Source organism: Nelumbo nucifera, chromosome 2, assembly GCF_055504915.1.
Source record: "Nelumbo nucifera cultivar China Antique chromosome 2, China Antique-T2T, whole genome shotgun sequence".
NCBI lineage: Eukaryota > Viridiplantae > Streptophyta > Magnoliopsida > Proteales > Nelumbonaceae > Nelumbo > Nelumbo nucifera.
This window is the reverse complement of record NC_142650.1, coordinates 11120507-11140110: the sequence shown is the minus strand read 5'-3', so window position 1 is coordinate 11140110 and position 19604 is coordinate 11120507. Positions and strand designations below refer to the sequence as shown.

At 38.1% G+C, this 19604-nt stretch overlaps 2 protein-coding genes across 7 annotated transcripts; one reads left to right on the top strand and one right to left on the bottom strand.

The window, feature by feature from the left end:
• The first annotated feature begins 445 nt into the window (after positions 1-445).
• SYN1 (Rad21/Rec8-like family protein) lies at positions 446-5765 on the top strand. 5 transcript variants are annotated; one of them, XM_088897367.1, is made up of 20 exons: positions 450-653; positions 750-818; positions 950-1008; positions 1117-1161; positions 1283-1302; positions 1393-1469; positions 1553-1673; positions 2158-2233; positions 2437-2506; positions 2614-2720; positions 2828-2904; positions 2982-3149; positions 3526-3697; positions 3778-3857; positions 3954-4197; positions 4368-4446; positions 4645-4787; positions 4927-5011; positions 5143-5255; positions 5417-5765. In XM_088897367.1, exons 1-20 carry the CDS (start codon positions 601-603, stop codon positions 5497-5499), a joined length of 1941 nt encoding a protein of 646 aa, XP_088753493.1. In that variant the 5' UTR covers positions 450-600; the 3' UTR covers positions 5500-5765. The 5 variants fall into 5 exon arrangements, with proteins under 5 accessions (XP_088753495.1, XP_088753493.1, XP_088753494.1 ...); XM_088897368.1 differs by lacking the exon at positions 450-653 and having other exon boundaries at positions 754-818; positions 1089-1161; XM_088897369.1 differs by lacking the exons at positions 5143-5255; positions 5417-5765 and having other exon boundaries at positions 446-653; positions 4897-5011.
• A 152-nt stretch (positions 5766-5917) lies between these two features.
• On the bottom strand, positions 5918-18877 carry LOC104597302 (LRR/ubiquitin-like domain protein). 2 transcript variants are annotated; one of them, XM_010258766.3, is made up of 11 exons: positions 18366-18877; positions 18181-18275; positions 17811-17972; positions 15380-15490; positions 15169-15269; positions 11973-12110; positions 11551-11599; positions 11345-11410; positions 6418-6537; positions 6232-6325; positions 5918-6148 (listed from the first exon to the last, which is right to left on the bottom strand). In XM_010258766.3, exons 1-11 carry the CDS (start codon positions 18553-18555, stop codon positions 6075-6077), a joined length of 1200 nt encoding a protein of 399 aa, XP_010257068.1. In that variant the 5' UTR covers positions 18556-18877; the 3' UTR covers positions 5918-6074. The 2 variants fall into 2 exon arrangements, with proteins under 2 accessions (XP_010257068.1, XP_019053315.1); XM_019197770.2 differs by having other exon boundaries at positions 5918-6325; positions 18366-18876.
• Between the last annotated feature and the right edge of the window lie 727 nt (positions 18878-19604).

Genomic DNA, 19604 nt, shown 5'->3' with positions numbered 1-19604 from the left:
TTTTATCGCCGGAGATCGGCTTCTCACGAATAGGTGTACGTTTCAACTTTCAAGTAGCCTATCGCGACGAGTGACTAGTGGTAAGACACACAAGTCTCACACCACGGTCTACGGGCCCGGGACCCGGGATCACTCGCCGGAACCTTTGATGTCCGCCACGTGTTTCCTTGTGGACCGCTCCCGCGAGATCGAAGTAGTTAAGATTTGGATCTCCATGCACGTGTGACTGGGTTTGTTCAGTCTCGGGATCATTTAATCCGTATAAGATTAGGAGATGTACGTCTCCCGATCGGAATCTTTGGGCCTTTATGGTGCTATGAAGAATCTGGATCGATGGTTGGCTTGTTGCTTTATATTTAGTCAGCAGATGTTCTCCCTGTGTATGTATATATATAGAATTGGTTATGTGTTCTCTGCTCTCATTTTTTGAGCTCCTTTTCCAGCTTAATTCTATTCTTCTTTTCGTTGAGTTTCAAAATTAACATAATTTCTTCTGCTTCTTCGTGTTCTTCGCTTCATTCTTGATCGAATCATCTGTAGTAGACGCGTTATTTAGTTGCAGAGACAAAGACGATAGAAGAAACCAAAAATTAGAACAAAATGTTCTACTCTCACCATCTTCTAGCCAGAAAAGCTCCTCTGGGTCAGATCTGGTGATTGATATTTCTTTTCTATACATTTTTTTTTTGTTTTCTTTCCATAGAAATAACGAAGCAAATCCTCTGATTTCCTTGAACTCTGTCATTAAGGATGGCGGCGACCATGCACGCCAAGATCAACAGGAGGAAGCTTGACAAGCTCAACATCATCACCATCTGGTCAGGCTTTTTCTCTCTGTTTCGTCCCATTTTCTTCTTCTGTATGGTTGATTTGTTCTCATCGTACGTCATTTGTTCTCTCTCCTTTAACTTTTTTCTTTTCCGCTTGCTTCTTAATCTTCATTTTGCAGTGAAGAGATTTTGAATCCGTCAGTTCCAATGGCCCTCAGGCTCTCTGGAATTCTCATGGGTAAGAATCCGATACATGAATTCCTATTATCCCACCGATTTTGATTCAATAATCTCAATTCTCATACACAATTCTTTCAGTTCATTTGCGATACTATCATGTTTTCAGGTGGAGTGGTAATCGTCTACGAGCGAAAGGTCAAGCTACTATACGGTAAGCTTTTAATTCACTTCCTCTTCATTATCCCTTAGTTCAGTTCAATTGCGCTGGTCTGAAATACACCAAAAAGCTTGACCTGATTCGTGTTTTTTTCCTTCTCTGTTATTGTTCACAGACGATGTTACACGTCTACTGGTATACTGATTATAAGCTCAATATTGTTTTAGATTAGATTATTATATAGATTCCGGTGATTCTTAGTTCTCTCTGATTTTGACTCCGCAGGTAGAGATCAATGAAGCATGGAAAGTGAAACCCGTTCGAGACCCAACCGTTCTCCCTAAAGGAAAATCCCAGGCGAAGTTAGTTTATTAGTTAGTTCTTCTTTGAAGTACAGTTTGCAATCAGAGAGTCGTGTTTGAACTTTTGATTATATAAATTGCAGGTATGAAGCTGTTACATTGCCTGCTAACGAAGACATGGAAACTGGCGAAATGGAGCACTTCCTCCACTTTTCCGACACAACCACCGAAATGAAATTCCAACAGGCCGCATATTTTACGATGGTATGCCACGAAAATATATACGGTATCAGGAATTGGCTAAAACTAAAACGCCACTTGAATCCAGACATGGAGAATAAGCAAATAATAAGCATCATCACAGATCAAACTGCTGCTCATCTTGTTGGCTAAACAAATGTTTTAGAATTAAACAAGGAATTTTATCATCCCTACAGACTGAGGACAATGGAAGTTTTGAAGGTAGCAAACCTGATTTCACTGATAATAATGAGTGCAGATGCAGATATCGCTCAGTCGTGGTTCACATGACTTTCACGTCCAATACCAACTCAGACCATTTCAAGTTCACAACTGATTACCTGAATTATTGCGCACCTGGCGACTGTTAGTTGCCTTTAGAGAGTATAATCATTTATTTTGTGTTTCTAGGGTTTCTCTAAGAGGGGAGATAGGAGAGTGATATCTGCCATTGGATGGGGATCCTTGTAACCCTTTTATCTCTATTTTATTTATTTTGAGTGTGCAGCGATTGGATGATGTGGGCGATCCTTTTGTTGACGACAATGCCAGGGGGGACGATCTCTGTCAACACCACCATCAAGGTCTCCCGTTGTCCTTTATTTATTTGTTAGTTATGTTTTTTATTGAGGAATGTTATACCTAGTTATGACACATTCATTCATGCATGCATCGCCGGTATCTGCAAACACGCATGCATAGATATGGATATACTGATTCAACAACTTTTTTTTTGGTGAGCATCGATCTATACATAATCCTCTCCTTTCCCTCCCTTATTCATCAGCTGACGCTGCTAATATCACCTTATTAGACCCTAATAATATTGATACGGATCCTTATAATCGATTTGAGAGGTAAGACTCCAAATCCCACATTCTTTTCTTTATTTCTAAGTTAAAATAAAACGAACTGGCGATGACATGCATGAGCTTTGTAACCAACTATTCATCCACTTCTGTAGGTTCGATGCTGAAGGGGAAGAAGAGACGTATTTGAATTTCACCCCACGAGAGCTGTCACAAGTTCCAGTTACTCTTATACCCTCCCCTCCGAAGGAGCCTCATCAAGGTTTAATAGTGTAGGAAAATGCATGATTCCTCATGACTTGTGCCAATATCTTGGATCACTCAATCACCATAGACGACTCAATTATCCTCTGGTCCCATCTCCTGCAGATGATAATATTCAAGACCAGCATCGAGAACCTCAGGAGAAACAACCATCTAATGAATGCAGAGCGGAAGAATGCCAGGTAATTTAATCTGCACACTGCTTTCATATATAACCATTGTGTTCGTCATCCAATAAATGAGTATGCATCTACGACAGCCGCCCCAACATGATGAACAAAGGCAAGGCCCGAAAAAACGGAAATCAAGGAAAAGATCAGTTTCTCTAATTATGGATTACGAGCAAACCATCATCCCAGGTCAACTGTTCCAATCTTGGCTCCAAAACCCCTCCGACATTGTGTCCAGAATAGGAGGAAAGAGGAAGGTCTGTCACTAAACTTTTGTACTCGAATAGGAAATCATTTTACGGTGGTTACAAGAGAAATTTGAATTTACTTGTTTTGGAGCATGGGTAGTCATTAGTGAAACCACGCAGATAAACTTGTTTCATGGTGCTTTGGTACATGGTCTTGTTGAAGGTCATGCTGGTGGACTCCATACTCCATAGTCCACAGGCTTAGAATGACTCCAGTTGATTAATCTATTTTGTGTTTAATGACTTGACAATAGCCATTGCATAGAAGGGTATGCAGACCACAGCGACAAATATTACCATGTTTCTAAATTTTTTCTTGATAGGGTAATTTCGGTTAATTAATTTCTATTGATGACAATGTTTTCTTGTTCCATGTTTTGCGCAGCACATGAATCCTAGTTTCTCCTTGAAGATAACCGAACTCATGGAGCTGCCGCCTGTCGCCCTCCTTTCCGGGTTTGCAGCAAAAGGGACCAGACAAGTCCATTACCCTGCACCTCTTCTGGAGCAATGGCTGAGATTTAATCAGCTTCGACCTGCCCATGATTCACCTTCCGGTCAAGAGTCTTCTCGTATTTGTTTCTGAAATCCTAATCATTGAAGATAAGAGTAGTTAATTTGCTAGTCCTTTTTGCAGCAAGGAACTCACTACCCCATCCAACAGAACCATCATCATCTCGAACAGAGAGAACATTTAATCAAAATCTCCTGAATGTAGTAAGCCTCTGTAACTAATTCTTAGTATTGATTCAAGTTTCCTGTGGATGCAAGACATTACTGCGGTTCTTATAAACGATTTATATATATGCGAAGCCTACTGAAGATTTTCAAAGTGAAGTTGGCTCTCAACCGCCTCGAATCTCGATAGAAGAAAAAGGGGTGGACTCTGACAATATCGAAGTGCCATGGGAAGCCTCCATAGAGAAGCTAAGAGCTCACCTTGGCAACGTTGATTTGCCAAGGGAAGACTCCATAGAGAGGCTGAGGCCAAGAACCAATATTCCTTACGGGGAAGTGCCAATAAGCGAGGCCAACTTCGTCACACCGAGAAATTCGGGTACGTAGGAATCTGCACGTCTGTATTTTTTTTTTTTATTCTTTGGCATCCCCTCTCATCTTTTTCTTTTCTTTTTTCTCTTTCTTAGTAAAAGAATACCTTAGCATTCTCCCGAAAAATAAAAAATAAATAAATAAAAATTCACGTCTTTACTTCATGTGGAATTACAGGAGACAAAGCAGAATCAGTCCCCAGCTCTGCATCTAGATATGGTTCATCAAGTCATGATTTCCAACTGCCTTCAGGAAGGTTTGTAGAGTACTGAACTTAATTACATTAGTATTTGATGAATTTTCAAATAGTAGATATGGAACAGGAATCTGATCTTTCAACTCAAGAATGACTTTACTGCATCATATCTTTGGCCACTGTATCTCGTTAGTTCATAGAATGAAAAGGCAACCTCATTGATTTGTTTTGAGTAAGAAACCCAATGCTTATGAACAGATCCCACCAGAAAAGGCCACATTCTTCACCCAGGCATAACGGGAGTGGCCTTGAACCAGTGGATGAGGAGAACCCGTGGCAGCCAATTGAACCAAGTTTCAAGCTGAGAAAACTGTCGGAAAATGGACCCACTCCTGACTTCGGTAAAGTAACTCGTCTGCTCTTCGTAGCAATAGCGATTTGTGACTTTGCGCTACTTACGCTATGTCAGTAGTAGTAAGTAGGCCTAATTTCTTAAGAAACAAATGGCAGTGCACGATCCCGTTTGAGTTTTTATTGCAGAATTATTGGAAGAAACTGGACCCACCCCAACCCAACATCCAATTGTTGCTCACACCATTGACAAGATCACTGACTCGATCAGGAAGTAACTCCCTTGACCTATGTTTTAGTCAATTGCCTCACCATTTGTTCAGACTTCAGATATGGTATTCTATGCCAAATTCATTCTCAATCAAAACTAATCGTTGGGCCGTCTGGGCATTTTGCTGTGCATAGACACCTGAAGGCGCATTTCGACACGCCCGGGGCTCCTCAGGCCGAATCTCTCAACCAGCTTGTCTTTGGAATGGACAGAACAAAGGCATCCCAGCTCTTCTACCAAATCTGTGGTATTGACAAATGAATTACTTCCGGTCATCATTTGCGATCATGCATGTCTTAAGCTGTTTTATTTTTATAACTAGACGGACAGTGATAGAAGTAATACCACCACATTGTCTCGATGGGACGAGGAACCAATTAAGATGCCTTTTGATTGGTTGTTTTGCAGTTCTTGCAACCTATGACCAGATTAGGGTTGAGCAGACTGTAGCATATGGAGACATCCTCATCTCTAGAGGCTCAAAGATGTGAAACAAAGTGGATGGTGACCAACTCATCATCGTCATCGTGATAATATTTTTTAACCAACAGCATCTTCTTTATCTTTTGTTTTATTGACTATTTCACATGTCAATCACACTAATTCAACTTGCCTTCTATCACACGTGCTTAGGCAAGGAAAATAGAGAGGATGGAGGGGAAGTGAAGCCTTACCCCCCTTTTTTATTCAATTTCTTTTTTATTCCAAGATTCTTTTTGGTACTCTGCTTCCAAGATTTGATAAGTTTGCATTGTAACCCTAATTTTGTATCCCAGCTTCCTGTATTGGGGAGGTGATACATTTCGGTCTCATTTGATTTTGGTATCACTGCTCTTTCTCCTTGGTCAAATTGTTTCTGATGGTCAATATAGAGAGACTCTTACACGAAAAAGAGTGCTTTTAACCAAATTACAGAGAAGATGAGCTTCACCAGCATCTCAAAAAATTGGATTGAAGTAGAAACTTGACATGGCTAACAAAATTATGTCCCGTTACAAATACACTTCTTAGAGATAATCTTTAGCTTCTGCAACATTGGACCAATTTTAGTAGTCAGAGGATAAAGTTAAATAATCTTGGACATCCTAAATCTGCATTTTCCATCTCCATGGAAAAGGACATTCTCAATTTCCATTCCTGCTGCTTACCAAAAAAAAAATGCATGTTTTACCTTCTTTGCATAATCCAATCAAACAGTAAGGGCTCTCAGTTTTTATCTGCACCTTCATCAAATCCTGCAGAACGCCAAACACTGAAATCCAGTTGTTTCTGATGCTTTGATCGACGTCGCTCGTCAAAACCTTGCCAACCTTCAAACTGTCATTAAGATATAATTAGAACGTGTGCAAACACAAAGGGCTCCAACAAGGTTTAGGTAAGGATAAAAAAAAGGAAATACAAGCTACTACCTGTCGTAAGAGATCGATTGTGATTTCTGTGTTATGGAGATCCAGTGTTGCCAGCTCAGAGCACATTTTGAATAGTGTAGATGGGAGGGATTTGAGTCCATTGTTGCTGAGATGCAAAGCCTATGACAAAGAATGGGACAATTGTTCCAATTAAGAGGATGGAAAATATTCAATGCAGCTTGAAAGTTGAAAAATCTGTCTATAATAGAACAGCAACAAAAGAGATCATCATTATTCATTGCCCATAGGTAGGAAGAACACCTACTTAAGAAGATCCTTGCATCAGGGGAACTGAAGAGACTGAGTCCCTAGTTGGTGTTATTTTTAGCAGCTGATATGAGATTGTGTCAAAAAACTCTGACAAGTTGCCCAAATTATGCTAGGAAAATAAAATTGTTTTGGCTTATACTTAAAGTGGTTGATTATGTTGACATGAGAGCTCAATCAGGTTAGACATGATTTTCTAAAACAAGTACATAAACTTTGGAAATTGCGATGTTGGTCCAAGGATCATTTTTCAAGGATGGCCTCAAACATCAGCCACCTTTTTTATTCAAAACTAAGACTTGCAGAACAGAATCTTTAGGCAGTAGATATTAGACCTGTTCATGGGCCGGGCCGGGCCGGGCTTTTACTCTTCATTAACAGAAATATGTTAGGCCCGAGCCCGAGCCCGGCCCGACCAACGGGCCTACAACTTGGGCCCGAGCCCGGCCCTAATAAAAAGCCCGAAGCCCGACCTAATAAAAAAAAATTAGAAATTTTCCCTATTCAGTAATCAATATAAATCAGAATTTATTTACATTAAAAAAATATATAAATTCAAAATTTATTTATATTAAAAAATATATATAAAGAAGGGAAAGAGGATGTGGAGAAGAAGAATTTGGTTGGAAAAAGAAGGGAAAGAGGTGAAAAAAAGAGGGGTATTCAACTAGGGTTTTTAGGTTTATTTATAGGTTGGATCGGGCCAGGCTCGGGCCGGGCTATTTTGGCAAATCCCGAGCCCGGCTCGAATTTATTGCGGGCCGGGCTTTTTGGCCCGAGGTTAAGCCCAAGGGCCTATATACCTGTTCAAGCCCGTTCGGGGACCGGGCCGGGCTGGGCCGGCCCGTCGGGCCACCCGGCCCATGAACAGGTCTAGTAGATATGCTAGGGACCAATGCCAAATGACAAAACTCAGGAGTCAGGATCAGCTTGGCATTTTTTGGGATAATTAATTATATATACCCTGAGATTTGAGGAAACTACTTATATATACCCTGTAGTTTCAAAAACAATTTACATATACCCTGTTGTCCTTTCAAACATTAAGTCTAATAGATATAACATAAAGGACAAAAGTGTCCTTTTACTGTTCATTAAATTTTCAAAATATGTCAGCTCTTTCAATACAAAAAGAATAAGACAGCCATGGGATTCCTTGTTTCTTCCTTCCCAGTCCCACATTTGTTGCTGTTTCTGTGCTATTAGCACCAAAACTCTAACCTCAGATGTATCCTTGAAATAGCAAACCCAATGGGCAGGAGAGCCAATACCTAAAATGCTCGGGGTGGCTCCATATTCACAAAAAATTGTAACTCCGAGACAAGAAACGAGAAAAAACAACTGATGTGTTCTGTCAGTTTGTAAAACTGCTTTTTTTTCATTCATGTGAAAAATAACCTCCCATCAGAATTATGTTTTACCAGCAACTCATTCTTTAGCTGTAATCTGGGTACGTCTTTTATCAAACCAACCAATGACTCGTACTTCAGCTCCAAAAAACTCCACCGAAACTGAAATCTCAACCAGAGGTTAACACTGGCGAATATTCTCTTAAACAAAAGAAAAAGGATTTTTTTTTTAATTTCTTTTTCCTTCCATCACCTCCATTATTGACCAGTGGAGGTGTTTATAGAGGGTGGTTTTGGTGTAGGTTCAATTATTCATCGAGCTTTCCCTTCCTATGGTTCTTCTCTTGTTGGTTGTTACTTCCAATGGCTGACTTCCACTTTAAGCAACCACTTTCTTGAATCTCCCTTCGATTATGGTAATGAACGAGCCCCATTTCATTACAGCTCTGCAGCTGATCTTCTTGGTGGTGCTTCTTAGGTACTTTCTCATGCTCATCCTCCAGAAACCATGGCTGTCAAGTGTCATCAGTGGTTGATAGTATTCCTTGGAATTAAGAAGTTTGAGCAACAAGATCTGGGTGATGAAGGTTTGGCAAAACAAGTGGGTAGTCGATTTTGACAAAACAAGATCTGGGTTTGGATAAGTTGAGGTGATGAAGGTTCCTGTTCTTGCTGGGTTGTTAACGCTGTGGAGTGTCTTTTCTTTTCCATTATTTGGGTTGTCGAACACTGTTTTGAGGGACTGTTTGGGTTTTAGATTTTGTCGGTCCATGACCAATATGACTTGGTCTCTTGGACAGTTCAGATATACTCTATGATTACAGGGGGTTGCTTAGGTTGAGAAGTTTGAAGAAGATCAACAGTGTTTTCAAAATAAAAGGGTGAACTTCGGATTACGAAAAACTTTAATGATAGCTACAAATGACTAAATGTTTTGTTAACGGAAGGCCTGTTTATGTCTCGTGGGACCATCTCAAAAGGTATATGTAAGTAGTTTTTGAAACTACAGGGTATATAAAAGTAGTTTCCTCCAGTGTTTTAAAAGGCGTGGGAGGCATACACCAGGAGGCGCGCCTCCAGGCGAGGCGTTCCCAAAAGGCCCTGAGGCGTATGCCAAAGGCGCTGACACCTCTAAGCCGCACGCCTCATGCGCTTTTTTCATGAGGCGTGCTAGAGGCGTACGCCTCATGCGCTTTTTTCATGAGGCATGCTAGAGGCGTACGCCTCATGCGTCTCATGCACATCTTATATAAAAAGACAAAAAAAAAAGAAAAAAGAAAAAAGAAAAAAAAAAGGAAAGGAAAGGAAAGGAGAGGAAAAGAAAGGGAAGGGAAGGGAAAGAAAAAGAAAGAGAAGAAAAAAAGAGAAAAGGAAAGAAAAGAAAAGGGAAGGGAAGGGAAGAAAAGATAAGGGGAATGAAAGTGGTTTGCCCCCTGCCCCTTTGACTGGGGGGCTTCACCCCCCGCCCCCTTTTCGATGCAGCCCTTTTTTTTATTTATTTATTTTTTGAGTTAGGGGGGTCTCGCTCGCTCACCTCCTCTTCGACAAGACCCCCCCTTTCAACTAATGTTATGCGTCTTTATTCTTCTTAATATAAAAGATTTTTATTAAAAATAAAGAAAAAGTGAGATCCCCCCTTCCTCTTCATCCTCCCCTTCCTCCTCCTAAGTTCCTAACCCCCCTCCTCTTAAGGAGGCTTACGCCTCTTGCATTCTGAACTATGCCTCATGCCTCTAGGTAGTGGAACGCCTCGCATCACACCTGTGTTTTAAAACATTGATTTCCTCAAACTTCAGGGTATATAACTATATATAAGTAATTAACCCCCTATTTTTATCAGTATCAGGGTCAACAAAATATATTAGTGTGAAATTTACCTTTACGTTCTTTTAATATCTTGGTATGAAAAAGGAACACCAGTATCTAAGAGACCCACTAAACCATGGAAACCTGATGGAAATGAAAGGCTAGAGAAAACCATTGAGGCTTTACTTGAAACTAATGATGCTCTGTATAATTTTTATTCTTTTTACATTTTTTGCCCTCGTTCCCCCCTTTTTGTGAATGGGTCAATTTCTTGACCATGTATAATTCTTTATTGGGGTGATTTGGCTCCTATTTATGAGTACCAAACCTTTTACTTATAGAAAAAAGGGGTGCTTCATGAGAACAAGGGAGAAAGAGAACTTTCTTTGGCAGTAGGAAACCTTATCTGAAATGCCAATTCCCTACTATATCCAGCTATCTGAATCCCACCTAGAACTCTCTCTTGTTTGCTGACTATCATAAAAGGGGAATTAGTCTAAGTATCCTTTATAACAGTAATCTGTTGCTTTTAGAACTTAGTGTTGGGAATATAGATTTCATTCCATGCCAACAAATAAATCTTAAATTTATGTTTTTTATCAGAAAATAAGACTTTTATTAAGATCAGAAATATATTGCATTACAAGAGTTTGGTTTCAGCACTGCAATGACCCAAGCTACAAACACATACAAACAGTTACAGTTCTGCCCAGAACAAGGTAGATCTATTTGCCCCCTGTTTTGCTAGTGTATCCGCCAAACCATTTGCAGTCCTTTTTACCCAACCGAATTGAGAGTTGAACCTCCTTGCAAGTATGTCAATTTCCCTATAGATAAATTTGAGCTTCCAAGGTGCTGATGTGATTTGTTTAGACCAAGAAATGACCAGTAGTGAGTCTCCTTCATTTTCTAAATCTGTTGCTCCAATTTACTCAGCCAGCTTTAATCCTTGTAGGAGAGCCAGAGATTCAGCCTGAATTGAGTCACCAATACCTATTGGTCCTGAGAAAAGTGCCACAACTTCTCCTTGGTGATTTCTAAGCACACCCCCTATACCTGCCCTTCCCGGGTTGCCAAAGGAACTCCCATCAAAGTTTAGTTACATCTGTTTGTGCCACTTCAGTCCAGTTCCTTATAATGTCATTCGTGGAGAAGTTTTTGAATAATTCCATGGTCATCACCCAATGTGCAGTTCTGATTTTATGGCTTCAATGACTTCCTCCTTTGATTTGCTTTTTTCAAAGAAAATTCTTTGGTTTCTTTCCTCCCATATAGTCCATACCACAGCAGCTCTTGCTGCCTTCCATAAATCTTAAATTTATGTTTCAATATAATTTTACTATTTAAGTATTATTTTATTAGACATTCCTATTTACCTGCAAGGACTAAGTTCTCCATGAACGCATCAATGTGAGCATTTAAATGGAAACTGTTCCCTATACATTCCTCAGACGAAATCTAGATGAAAAAGGGAGGGGAAACTAGGAGGAAAGAGGTAGACATACCTTTAATTTTTGTAAATTTCCAAATGTCTCTGGCAACTCCACTAGAAGATTTGAGGAAAGATCAACCTGCACCATATCACAAGCATGATCAATACATTATAAGATTATAGCTGCTTTGGAAATATTTCCATCGGAAATACTTATATCCATTCTTTTATAATTAATAGTTAAAAAGAACACTATAAGAGATTACATCAAAATACCACCTCAATCAGATCTTTGCAATTCCCTATGCAAGAAGGAATGGAGCTTAACCTGCCAGCACATAGAATAATGTCACTCGTTAGTAAAAGTACAGTGAACAGTTTTGATGCATGAGTTGGCCATGGCTTTGACAATTTAAACCATATCTTCAACGATCATGTCCCCACATGCTCATCGCTCCAAACAACATGTGTCAGTGTGCACACAGTCGTAAATGCACAAGCACAAACCTACAAGAACAACTAGCACACCAAAAAAGAACAAAGAACAAGAATGCAAGTAACTCATGCAAAGAGAAACTTCAATGTTGACTATCCAACGGCTTGGGAGGAGTGGAGTAGATATAGACCTAACATTTGGCATTTTTTGCACAAAGTGCCACTCTAAAACTTCAATGTAATAATTATAATATTGAAAATAATACCTATTTTTGCTTGCCTTCAAGACTTGAAGATGCACCAGAAGTCCTATTTCATCTGGCAAGCTTGCAAGCTTGTTGTTTGCAATAAAAAGTTGCCTCAAAGATGTTAAAGCACCCAATGATGAAGGCAAAGTAGTCAAGCTGTGGAATTATGTAATGCCACATAATTAGTCCACATAAAATTTTCATAAAAAAGACATTACTCTATGAGAAACTGGAATAAGATGGTTGATGGTAGGTAGATACTGCAGTACTAAGAAATATTATCTGATTGCTTGCCGGTAGATCAATTCAAATATGTCCTTTCTTTTTTTTTTTTTTTTTTTGAGGGGTGTGGAAGTTTATTGGATTTTAAGTTGACATGACTTGAAATCAAATATAATACCCATGAGAATGGAAGCATACAACTATTGAAAAACAAATAAATGAAGTTTAAGAATCCCAAAGAAATACCATAACCACAACCAGTGAAGAATAACAATATGAAATTTCTGGTCTTTTTTTTTCTTTTTTTTTCATTTTTAGTAATAGCAAGACTTTAGAAGCGTATATTTCCCTAGAGAATTGTGAACAAAACTGGAGACTCAGAAGTCAGATAGCAGCCAAAAAACGAGAAATTTGTTAAACACCTACTTCAAAAACCCATTGCTACTGAGATAAATTAATATCGATTCCCACTATTTTCAAATGATATTAGTAAAAACTTACTGAAAACTCCCAACTTAATCCAAATAATTGACATTCAGATTCTTCTTCCAGTCTGACCATGAAGGAAAAGAAGCATTCTATCAACCCAACATAGCCCATAATAACCAGAAAAATCTTTTGGATTGAGAAAGGGAAATGCATTTGAATTAATTTGTGATAAAAGGCCAAACTGATGTACATGGTGGATATCAGCCAAAGAAATGAGGCTATATATATATGGACAGCCAGAGCTAGCAATTGTTTTGGAAGGGGCCACTCTGGAAGCAATGTATAATGGACCTATGCGGAGAGACAAGCCAGCTTTTATCTGGCAACCGATAAAAAAAGCTGGCAGTCATGCCACTTGACGAGCTGTCAATTAACGCTCCGTTTTGAGGTTATGCGGAGAGTGGCACTTTATGCAAAAAATGCCCTTCTTCCCCTTCTTTTCACTCAATTTATCTTTACCCGCTAGAATTTTTGAGTTTCATATTTGTTCCCTTTATGTTAATTAGGTTTTTTGCATCAGTACCCATAAACCACAAACTTGGACCTACTGCGCCTTTTTATAACTATTAAAAACATAAAATTACAATGATGTCACTTGATTAATGTTGGAATATTAGCATGCTATTTAATGTAAATATACAAAATCGCAAGCTTTAAATAGAATAGATTGGTGAAACAGGACTCATGTAGCCAATCCCATATAGTTGGGATAAGGCAGGGATGATGATGATGATGATACAAAATTGCAAGCTAAGGGTAGTTTAAAAAAATTCTATGCATGTTAAATGTACTCTCTCATTTGAGAGAGTAATGTTTCAGTCTGGATTCTATCTATCTCTATATGGAAAATCGGTACATGAGTGGGGAATCAGATAATGCTCTTTGGCAGGTAACTGCCTCTTTGAGCCTACTTGTTATGAAGTTTTAGATTTTTAGTGCATCTGTGTGATTTTTTTTTGGCAGGGTCTATTTATCTATGTAAAGTTCAGTTTTTTATTAGTTTTTGATCAATTGGCTTGAAATGAACCAGTTTTTTTATGCTAGGAATGAAACAAATTTATCCAGTGAATCTGGGCAGTATGGAAGGAGTATCAGCACAGTAACAACTGAAAATTTCTTGGTGTGAAAGTGATGGTAAAACTTTGGGCTGAGAAGTGTGAGAAGATAGGTTTCAGCCTCAGAACAGCCACTTTGTGCAATGAATGCTGGAAGTTAGGTCTGTATCCAGTCCACCCCTCCCAAGATCACATATAGTAGGGTAATGGTCCTTTATGGGGAAAAGTATAACATTTGAAGGGTATGTAACAAATTCACTCGAATGTAGAGGCACATGCAAATACCAGTAAAAAAAGGAACAAAAAGAGAAAAGTAGTAATTTAAACTGATAAGATCAAGTAAGTTCAGCACATAGTTCATAGACCATTTACACTAAACAAAGTGCATCTACATTCCATCTTTCACTTTATCTGATTGCAGCAATGAAACACTATTTGATTGTACTATTGATAAAAAAAGGAAAGAGAAACCAAAAAGAAGAAATCATTGTCTTTATTTTTTCTTCCCTTCCTTACTTTCTTCTTTTATGAGGCTGTGTTTGTTTTTGGTGTAAAGTTTTGATCGATGTAAAAGTACATCGATCGGTTTAAATAGTGAACTGTTGTAAAGTGAAAAAGGTATGTCAGTGTGTGGAAAAAATTACACCGATAAAATCAATGTTGTCTTTACATCGATGGTCGATGTAAAACTCTACCGTGAGTGGAGTTTACATTGATTTTCGATGTACAACTTACATTGAAAACAAATGCGAGCAAAATCAAACCGGGGTTTAAAGTTTACCCCGGTTCTCATTTACACCGAAAACAAATGCAGCCTGAGTTAAAAGCTTACTTACACCATAATATGGAGAGATTATGAGCTTATTTCCAAATCCAATGTGCAACAGGGATAACTAACATCCATTAGTTTATGTAATCAGAGTAACAAGAGATAAGGTTTTTAAACTTTTAAACCTTGCTATGGACCTTAATTGAGCCATATTCAATGACAAAGGTCCAAAGAAGTTCTACCAATCATTAAATCCTACAAGGGATCCAGAGGTTGCATCTCAGTAGAGTCAGTTCCAATAGGGCCTTCATACGTCACTCAGGCTCTCCATGCTTGTCTATATTAGAGTTAGCAAGCTACAAAACAGGGAACAATTATATAATTTTGCAAAACCAATTAGTGGTGCTCTATGTAGCCCTAGTTGATTCCTTAATGTTTCTACCTTAGCTGGCCCTCTATAGTGTATACATACTTGTACTGTTTTAGAATTGTAAAAGTTCATGCCCTCATTTCCAGTTGGAAAGACTTATTCTACTGTATATATGCTATTGTGGCCGTATCTTATATCATATCTCACCATTAACGTAAACTTTGGATGCATCATTGTAAGTAATATATGATTTTGTTGTCAATATGACAAGGACCAGGTGAACACTGTAAAGGACAATAAACTACTTACTAGTTTTGGCTTAGGGAAAGAACAGTTAGAGACTTCAGAGATGTTATGCCTTCCCAGGAAATGTACTCATCCAATATATCATTTGCATTCAGGAGGAGTTTCTGGATCAACAAGTGTAAGGGGTTTTGAGTCTCTAAAGTATGTAACAAAAAGCTTTTTCAAGAAACAAAAATCAACCAAACTAGAAATGAGTAGGATCAGGAAGTGTTACCTGCAAGGAACTTAAAGCGCTGATTTTGACTGGTATTTCACGGATAGAATTGTTGCTGATGTCCAGTACTCGTGCAGAAGCTCCACATTCCCATACCCCGTCAGGAATGATCTTCCAAGTTTCAATTTACAAGAAGAAAGAATAAGATTTCTAATTCCAACAACATGGAAATCAAAGGTACAATAACAGTATTGTTGTCCTTTTGCCAGGGAAGTTACTGGAAGCCTTTAAAATCAGTGGGATTTTTTAGGCTATATTTGGAGAAGTCCTGGCATGACAAGGAAAAAAAAAAAAGAGGGGAAATGTATTGAAAAGGAAACCACTGACAAAGGAATGGACTCCCAGCCACAAGTCAGGTAAAACTCCAACCCTGACAGCTGCTCTCTAGGAAATCCAAGTTCATTCAGAACAGAGCTCGCATGTGAATGGGATAGGTGATTGCTGCATGGTCTGGCGACTCTGGCCTATTGAAGAAGCAACAGCTGTAAGGGCAGAGATGTCATCTCTTTTACAAGGAACAAGATTTGCATATCCCCTTTGCCTAGAGGCAATACAGGTGGAGGGAACTCATCACTACCTGATGGCCCTTGGGTACTTTAAGGCATCATTCTAGGGAAGAAAGATAATTGGTGTTGAGGATGAGCATCTCATTCAGTTGGAACCCAAGATCAGCCAACTCCTTAGCAGAGAAACCTGGGGCTGGAAGTAAGTTTGTTAGCATGGTAATGAACATATATGTATTTTTTTTAGTCAACCTGGTAGTTTTTTTTGGGGGGGGGGGGGCTGATTCTTCCTCTCAAAACTTGAGAAGCAAGGTTGCATGTATATACATATTTTTGTTTACATAAAATGCTTTTGATTTCTGCTATTGATAACAAAATTATATGATTATTCATCAAAAAAATAACAAAATTATATGATGATGTTATTATGAAGTAATTTATTCTTTATGTTGATGTAACATCTTAAACTATCACAAGAAATATAGGACACAATGGACATAAAGACATTAAATCAAATTAGGGAGGTCTTGATTCCTGAATAGTTATGATTGTTTTCAATAGTAAGTATGAAATGTTTTGTTAAGGACAAATGATGTGATGAGCAATTGTGATAGAAGTCACTTTGTGTAAGAAGTGACAAAGGTTAGGTCCTCTACAAGTGATGTAGGAGCCCATGATATGCCTATATTGCATTGAACTACCCACATCTAAGAATGGACAACACATAATTTCGCACATGGATGTGGACTGTCCAAATGATGGACAACTTTTCTTGTATTATGCATCTCTTGTATGGACTGTCCACTGCATTGAACTACCCACATCTAAGAATGAACCACCCATATCTCTTGTGTTATGCATAACTAATATAGAATGGTTTGGTTCATATCTCAAACTAGGAAATTAAATGGATTTTCAAGGATCCCTAGTACAACTTTGCTTCAAATCTCAAGCCAAGAAATAAGTCATTATTTGAAAAGTCCAGATAATTGATCATGTCAATTACACCTGGATAGTTATGCAGTGTGAATGTGTGATTACATTCAATTTAGGCTGAGCCTATCACATTGTTTCTTTTAACTAATATAAGGTTTTCTTTCTGTTGGTACCTCTATTAGAGTTGAAATCTTCTATTTGCGCAAGTACTCAGTAATATGTTCCAACACAGGACAGCAAGGAAGCTGATTGGACAAAGGTATTTGATGTTTATGGAAACAGATTAATAAGAAGTCCAGAGATATTGACAGACGAAAAAGGGATAGAAATTAAACTCAAAAGATAACCAAACAGGGTGGCAGGATTTGCTCATAACAATCAGAAGCATAAAAAAATTACCATCAGACATAATCAAAGGAGCATAACAATGCAAAATAGATTCTCCAGTGTCATTCAGCAGATCCATTATTTCTAAAATATTTGGTAACTATGCTCCAGTTCTCATCTTCTTCATGGTGTTTTGGTTGCATTCAACTTGGCTGTGCTAGTGAGATTTTCTGGTTGAAAATTCTGTGGATTGATCAAGAAACACTACTGTTCATGGTGATGGTGACCTTACACCAGAGATAGCTTAGTATTAACTGCCTAATTTACAGTTGTCATCGACCAAATCATGTACAGTACAAGTGTAGCAGTTCAGTAGTTAAGAGAATCTAATGCAGGTTCAGTTGTTTAAACATTATTCTTTGTTCAGTCATTTGTTTATTTTATTTATCTACTTATTTTTGTTTCACACTTTGAATTATTCATACTAGTAGAATGTCTTTCAGCTCATAAAAAAAGGGAAAAAAAGGAAGAAAATGGGCAAGACCAATAAAACATAAGACATCAATTAAAAATTTAATACATGCAAATGTGCTGCAACTATGGAGTTGCAAACACTTCTTTCTAATGATGAACTATTTTTAAAAGGCTAAGAGCAATGCTTATACCTTTAGCTGAGATCCTGACAAAGCTATAACTCCAGTAAGCTTCCAACGCTCCCACTGGCTTTTATCCAAAGGTGCCTTAATCTTCTCATACACTGTTCGATTAGTATCAACTGTTCTCTTCAAATTGGATGGCAAAGAGGCATTTTTGGTGACGGGACCATCCTTTGTATAAAAAAAAATAGACATAGAAAATATAAGAAAAAGACTAAAAAGAAGGAATGGAATGATACATAAGATTATAATAAGAGGCTCCGAGTTCAAAATTGCAGTAGTTTTGCTCATTTGCATTGAATTGAATCTCTAGTTGAAAACAGACTCAACAAGCAAGTTTGAGATATGGACAAGAATAAGGAGGAGAAAGAATTGATACCCCTTGATGTAAACCTTGAGAAGCCATGAGCATGAGCTTCGAACCACTCGTCAGTTCCGCTGACGTCAACGTCATTGTGTCCTCCAGGATCTTCCCTGATACAGGAAAAATAAATTTAAAAAAAAAAAAAAAAATCAGCTAACAATTTGTGATTAGGGTATGGCCATGGAGCGAGAGGGGGGGACCTTTAAATATGAGCTTTTGTCCTCTGGGGAGGACATTGGTTAGAGGTTGGATGAGAGATTTCAGGTCTTTAATGGTGGAGTCTGGGGAGATGGAGATCGGTATGGATCTTCCACTGAACTTAACATGGACGGTGATGGTGGGAGAAGAGTGACATGGACCACCATCACTGCTGCCACCAACACCTTCCATCCTTTTGATTCTTTCGTCTAGTTTCGTTTTCGACTTGCGAGCTTGTCCGAGAAAGGCCGACGGTCCAACTTCCAACCGAGAAACGATGGATGTATAATCGGCCTCTGACTCTGTTGATTTGCAGGCTACTAGGCTGGGAAAACGAATGATTTTGCTTGAATCCAACTCAAAATGTCATTTGTTGCTGTTGGCCGAGAGTCTAACGGAAAATCAGAATGAACGCCATTTTCCAACAATTAGGATTCAGTTTCTGGAAAATGTTTGTTTTCCACAAATATTTTACGTGCAATCAAAGGGCATAGTTTTCCACTAATGTTTGTTTTCTGCGTAATGCATAGCATACTACATATCAATGTTTTAAAAACCGACCACCCGGAGACCGAACCGTTTTGCCCCCGGGTCACGGGTCACCGGTTCGACCGTTCGGATTGAACGGTTCAGACTGTGACGTCATAATTAAAAATATTAAAAAAGAGAAAATATATGTAGACATATAGTATATTTATAAATATATAAGAGCTTTATATATATGTCTAAATGCAAAAAAATATATAGGGAAATTGTCCAAAACCCACCATCACTTTTTATGAATTCTCTTAAACTTATCACAACTTTTTAAAACGTCCACAACTCACCATGTTACTAACTTGACATTAAACAGACTAACGGGACTTAACACGTTACCATTTTACCCTTTATAGAAAAATATAAAATATAGACCTATATATTTTAATATTTTAACTATGAAAACAAGAAAAAAAAAAGGAAAATGTTCAAAAAATATTTTCAAATATAAAATATATAGAAAGACAGAAATTACAAAAAATAAAAAAAAACTATAGAAATTGAAAGCAAAATCAGAAAATAAAAATTGTAGAAAAACACCTAAAACTATAGAAAAAACACAGAAATTGCAAATAAGTAACAAAAAATACAGAAAAAATTATAGATCGTAGAAAATAGAAAAATGTAAAAAACAGAAATTAGAAAAAAAAAAACATTGACAATTAACAAAAGAAACTTGAAAAATATAGAGATTGGATAAAAAC

Coding starts and splice junctions, on each gene's coding strand:
- LOC104597302 (XM_010258766.3), bottom strand. CDS start 18,555: ATGGAAGGTGTTGGTGGCAGCAGTGATGGTGGTCCATGTCACTCTTCT. Junction 15,491..17,810: donor TGTCAGGATCTCAGCTAAAG/GTATAAGCATTG, acceptor GAAACTTGGAAG/ATCATTCCTGACGGGGTATG. Junction 11,600..11,972: donor TTGAAGGCAAGCAAAAATAG/GTATTATTTTCA, acceptor ATGTGCTGGCAG/GTTAAGCTCCATTCCTTCTT.
- SYN1 (XM_088897367.1), top strand. CDS start 601: ATGTTCTACTCTCACCATCTTCTAGCCAGAAAAGCTCCTCTGGGTCAG. Junction 2,234..2,436: donor CTGTCAACACCACCATCAAG/GTCTCCCGTTGT, acceptor CTTATTCATCAG/CTGACGCTGCTAATATCACC. Junction 5,012..5,142: donor ATCACTGACTCGATCAGGAA/GTAACTCCCTTG, acceptor TGCTGTGCATAG/ACACCTGAAGGCGCATTTCG.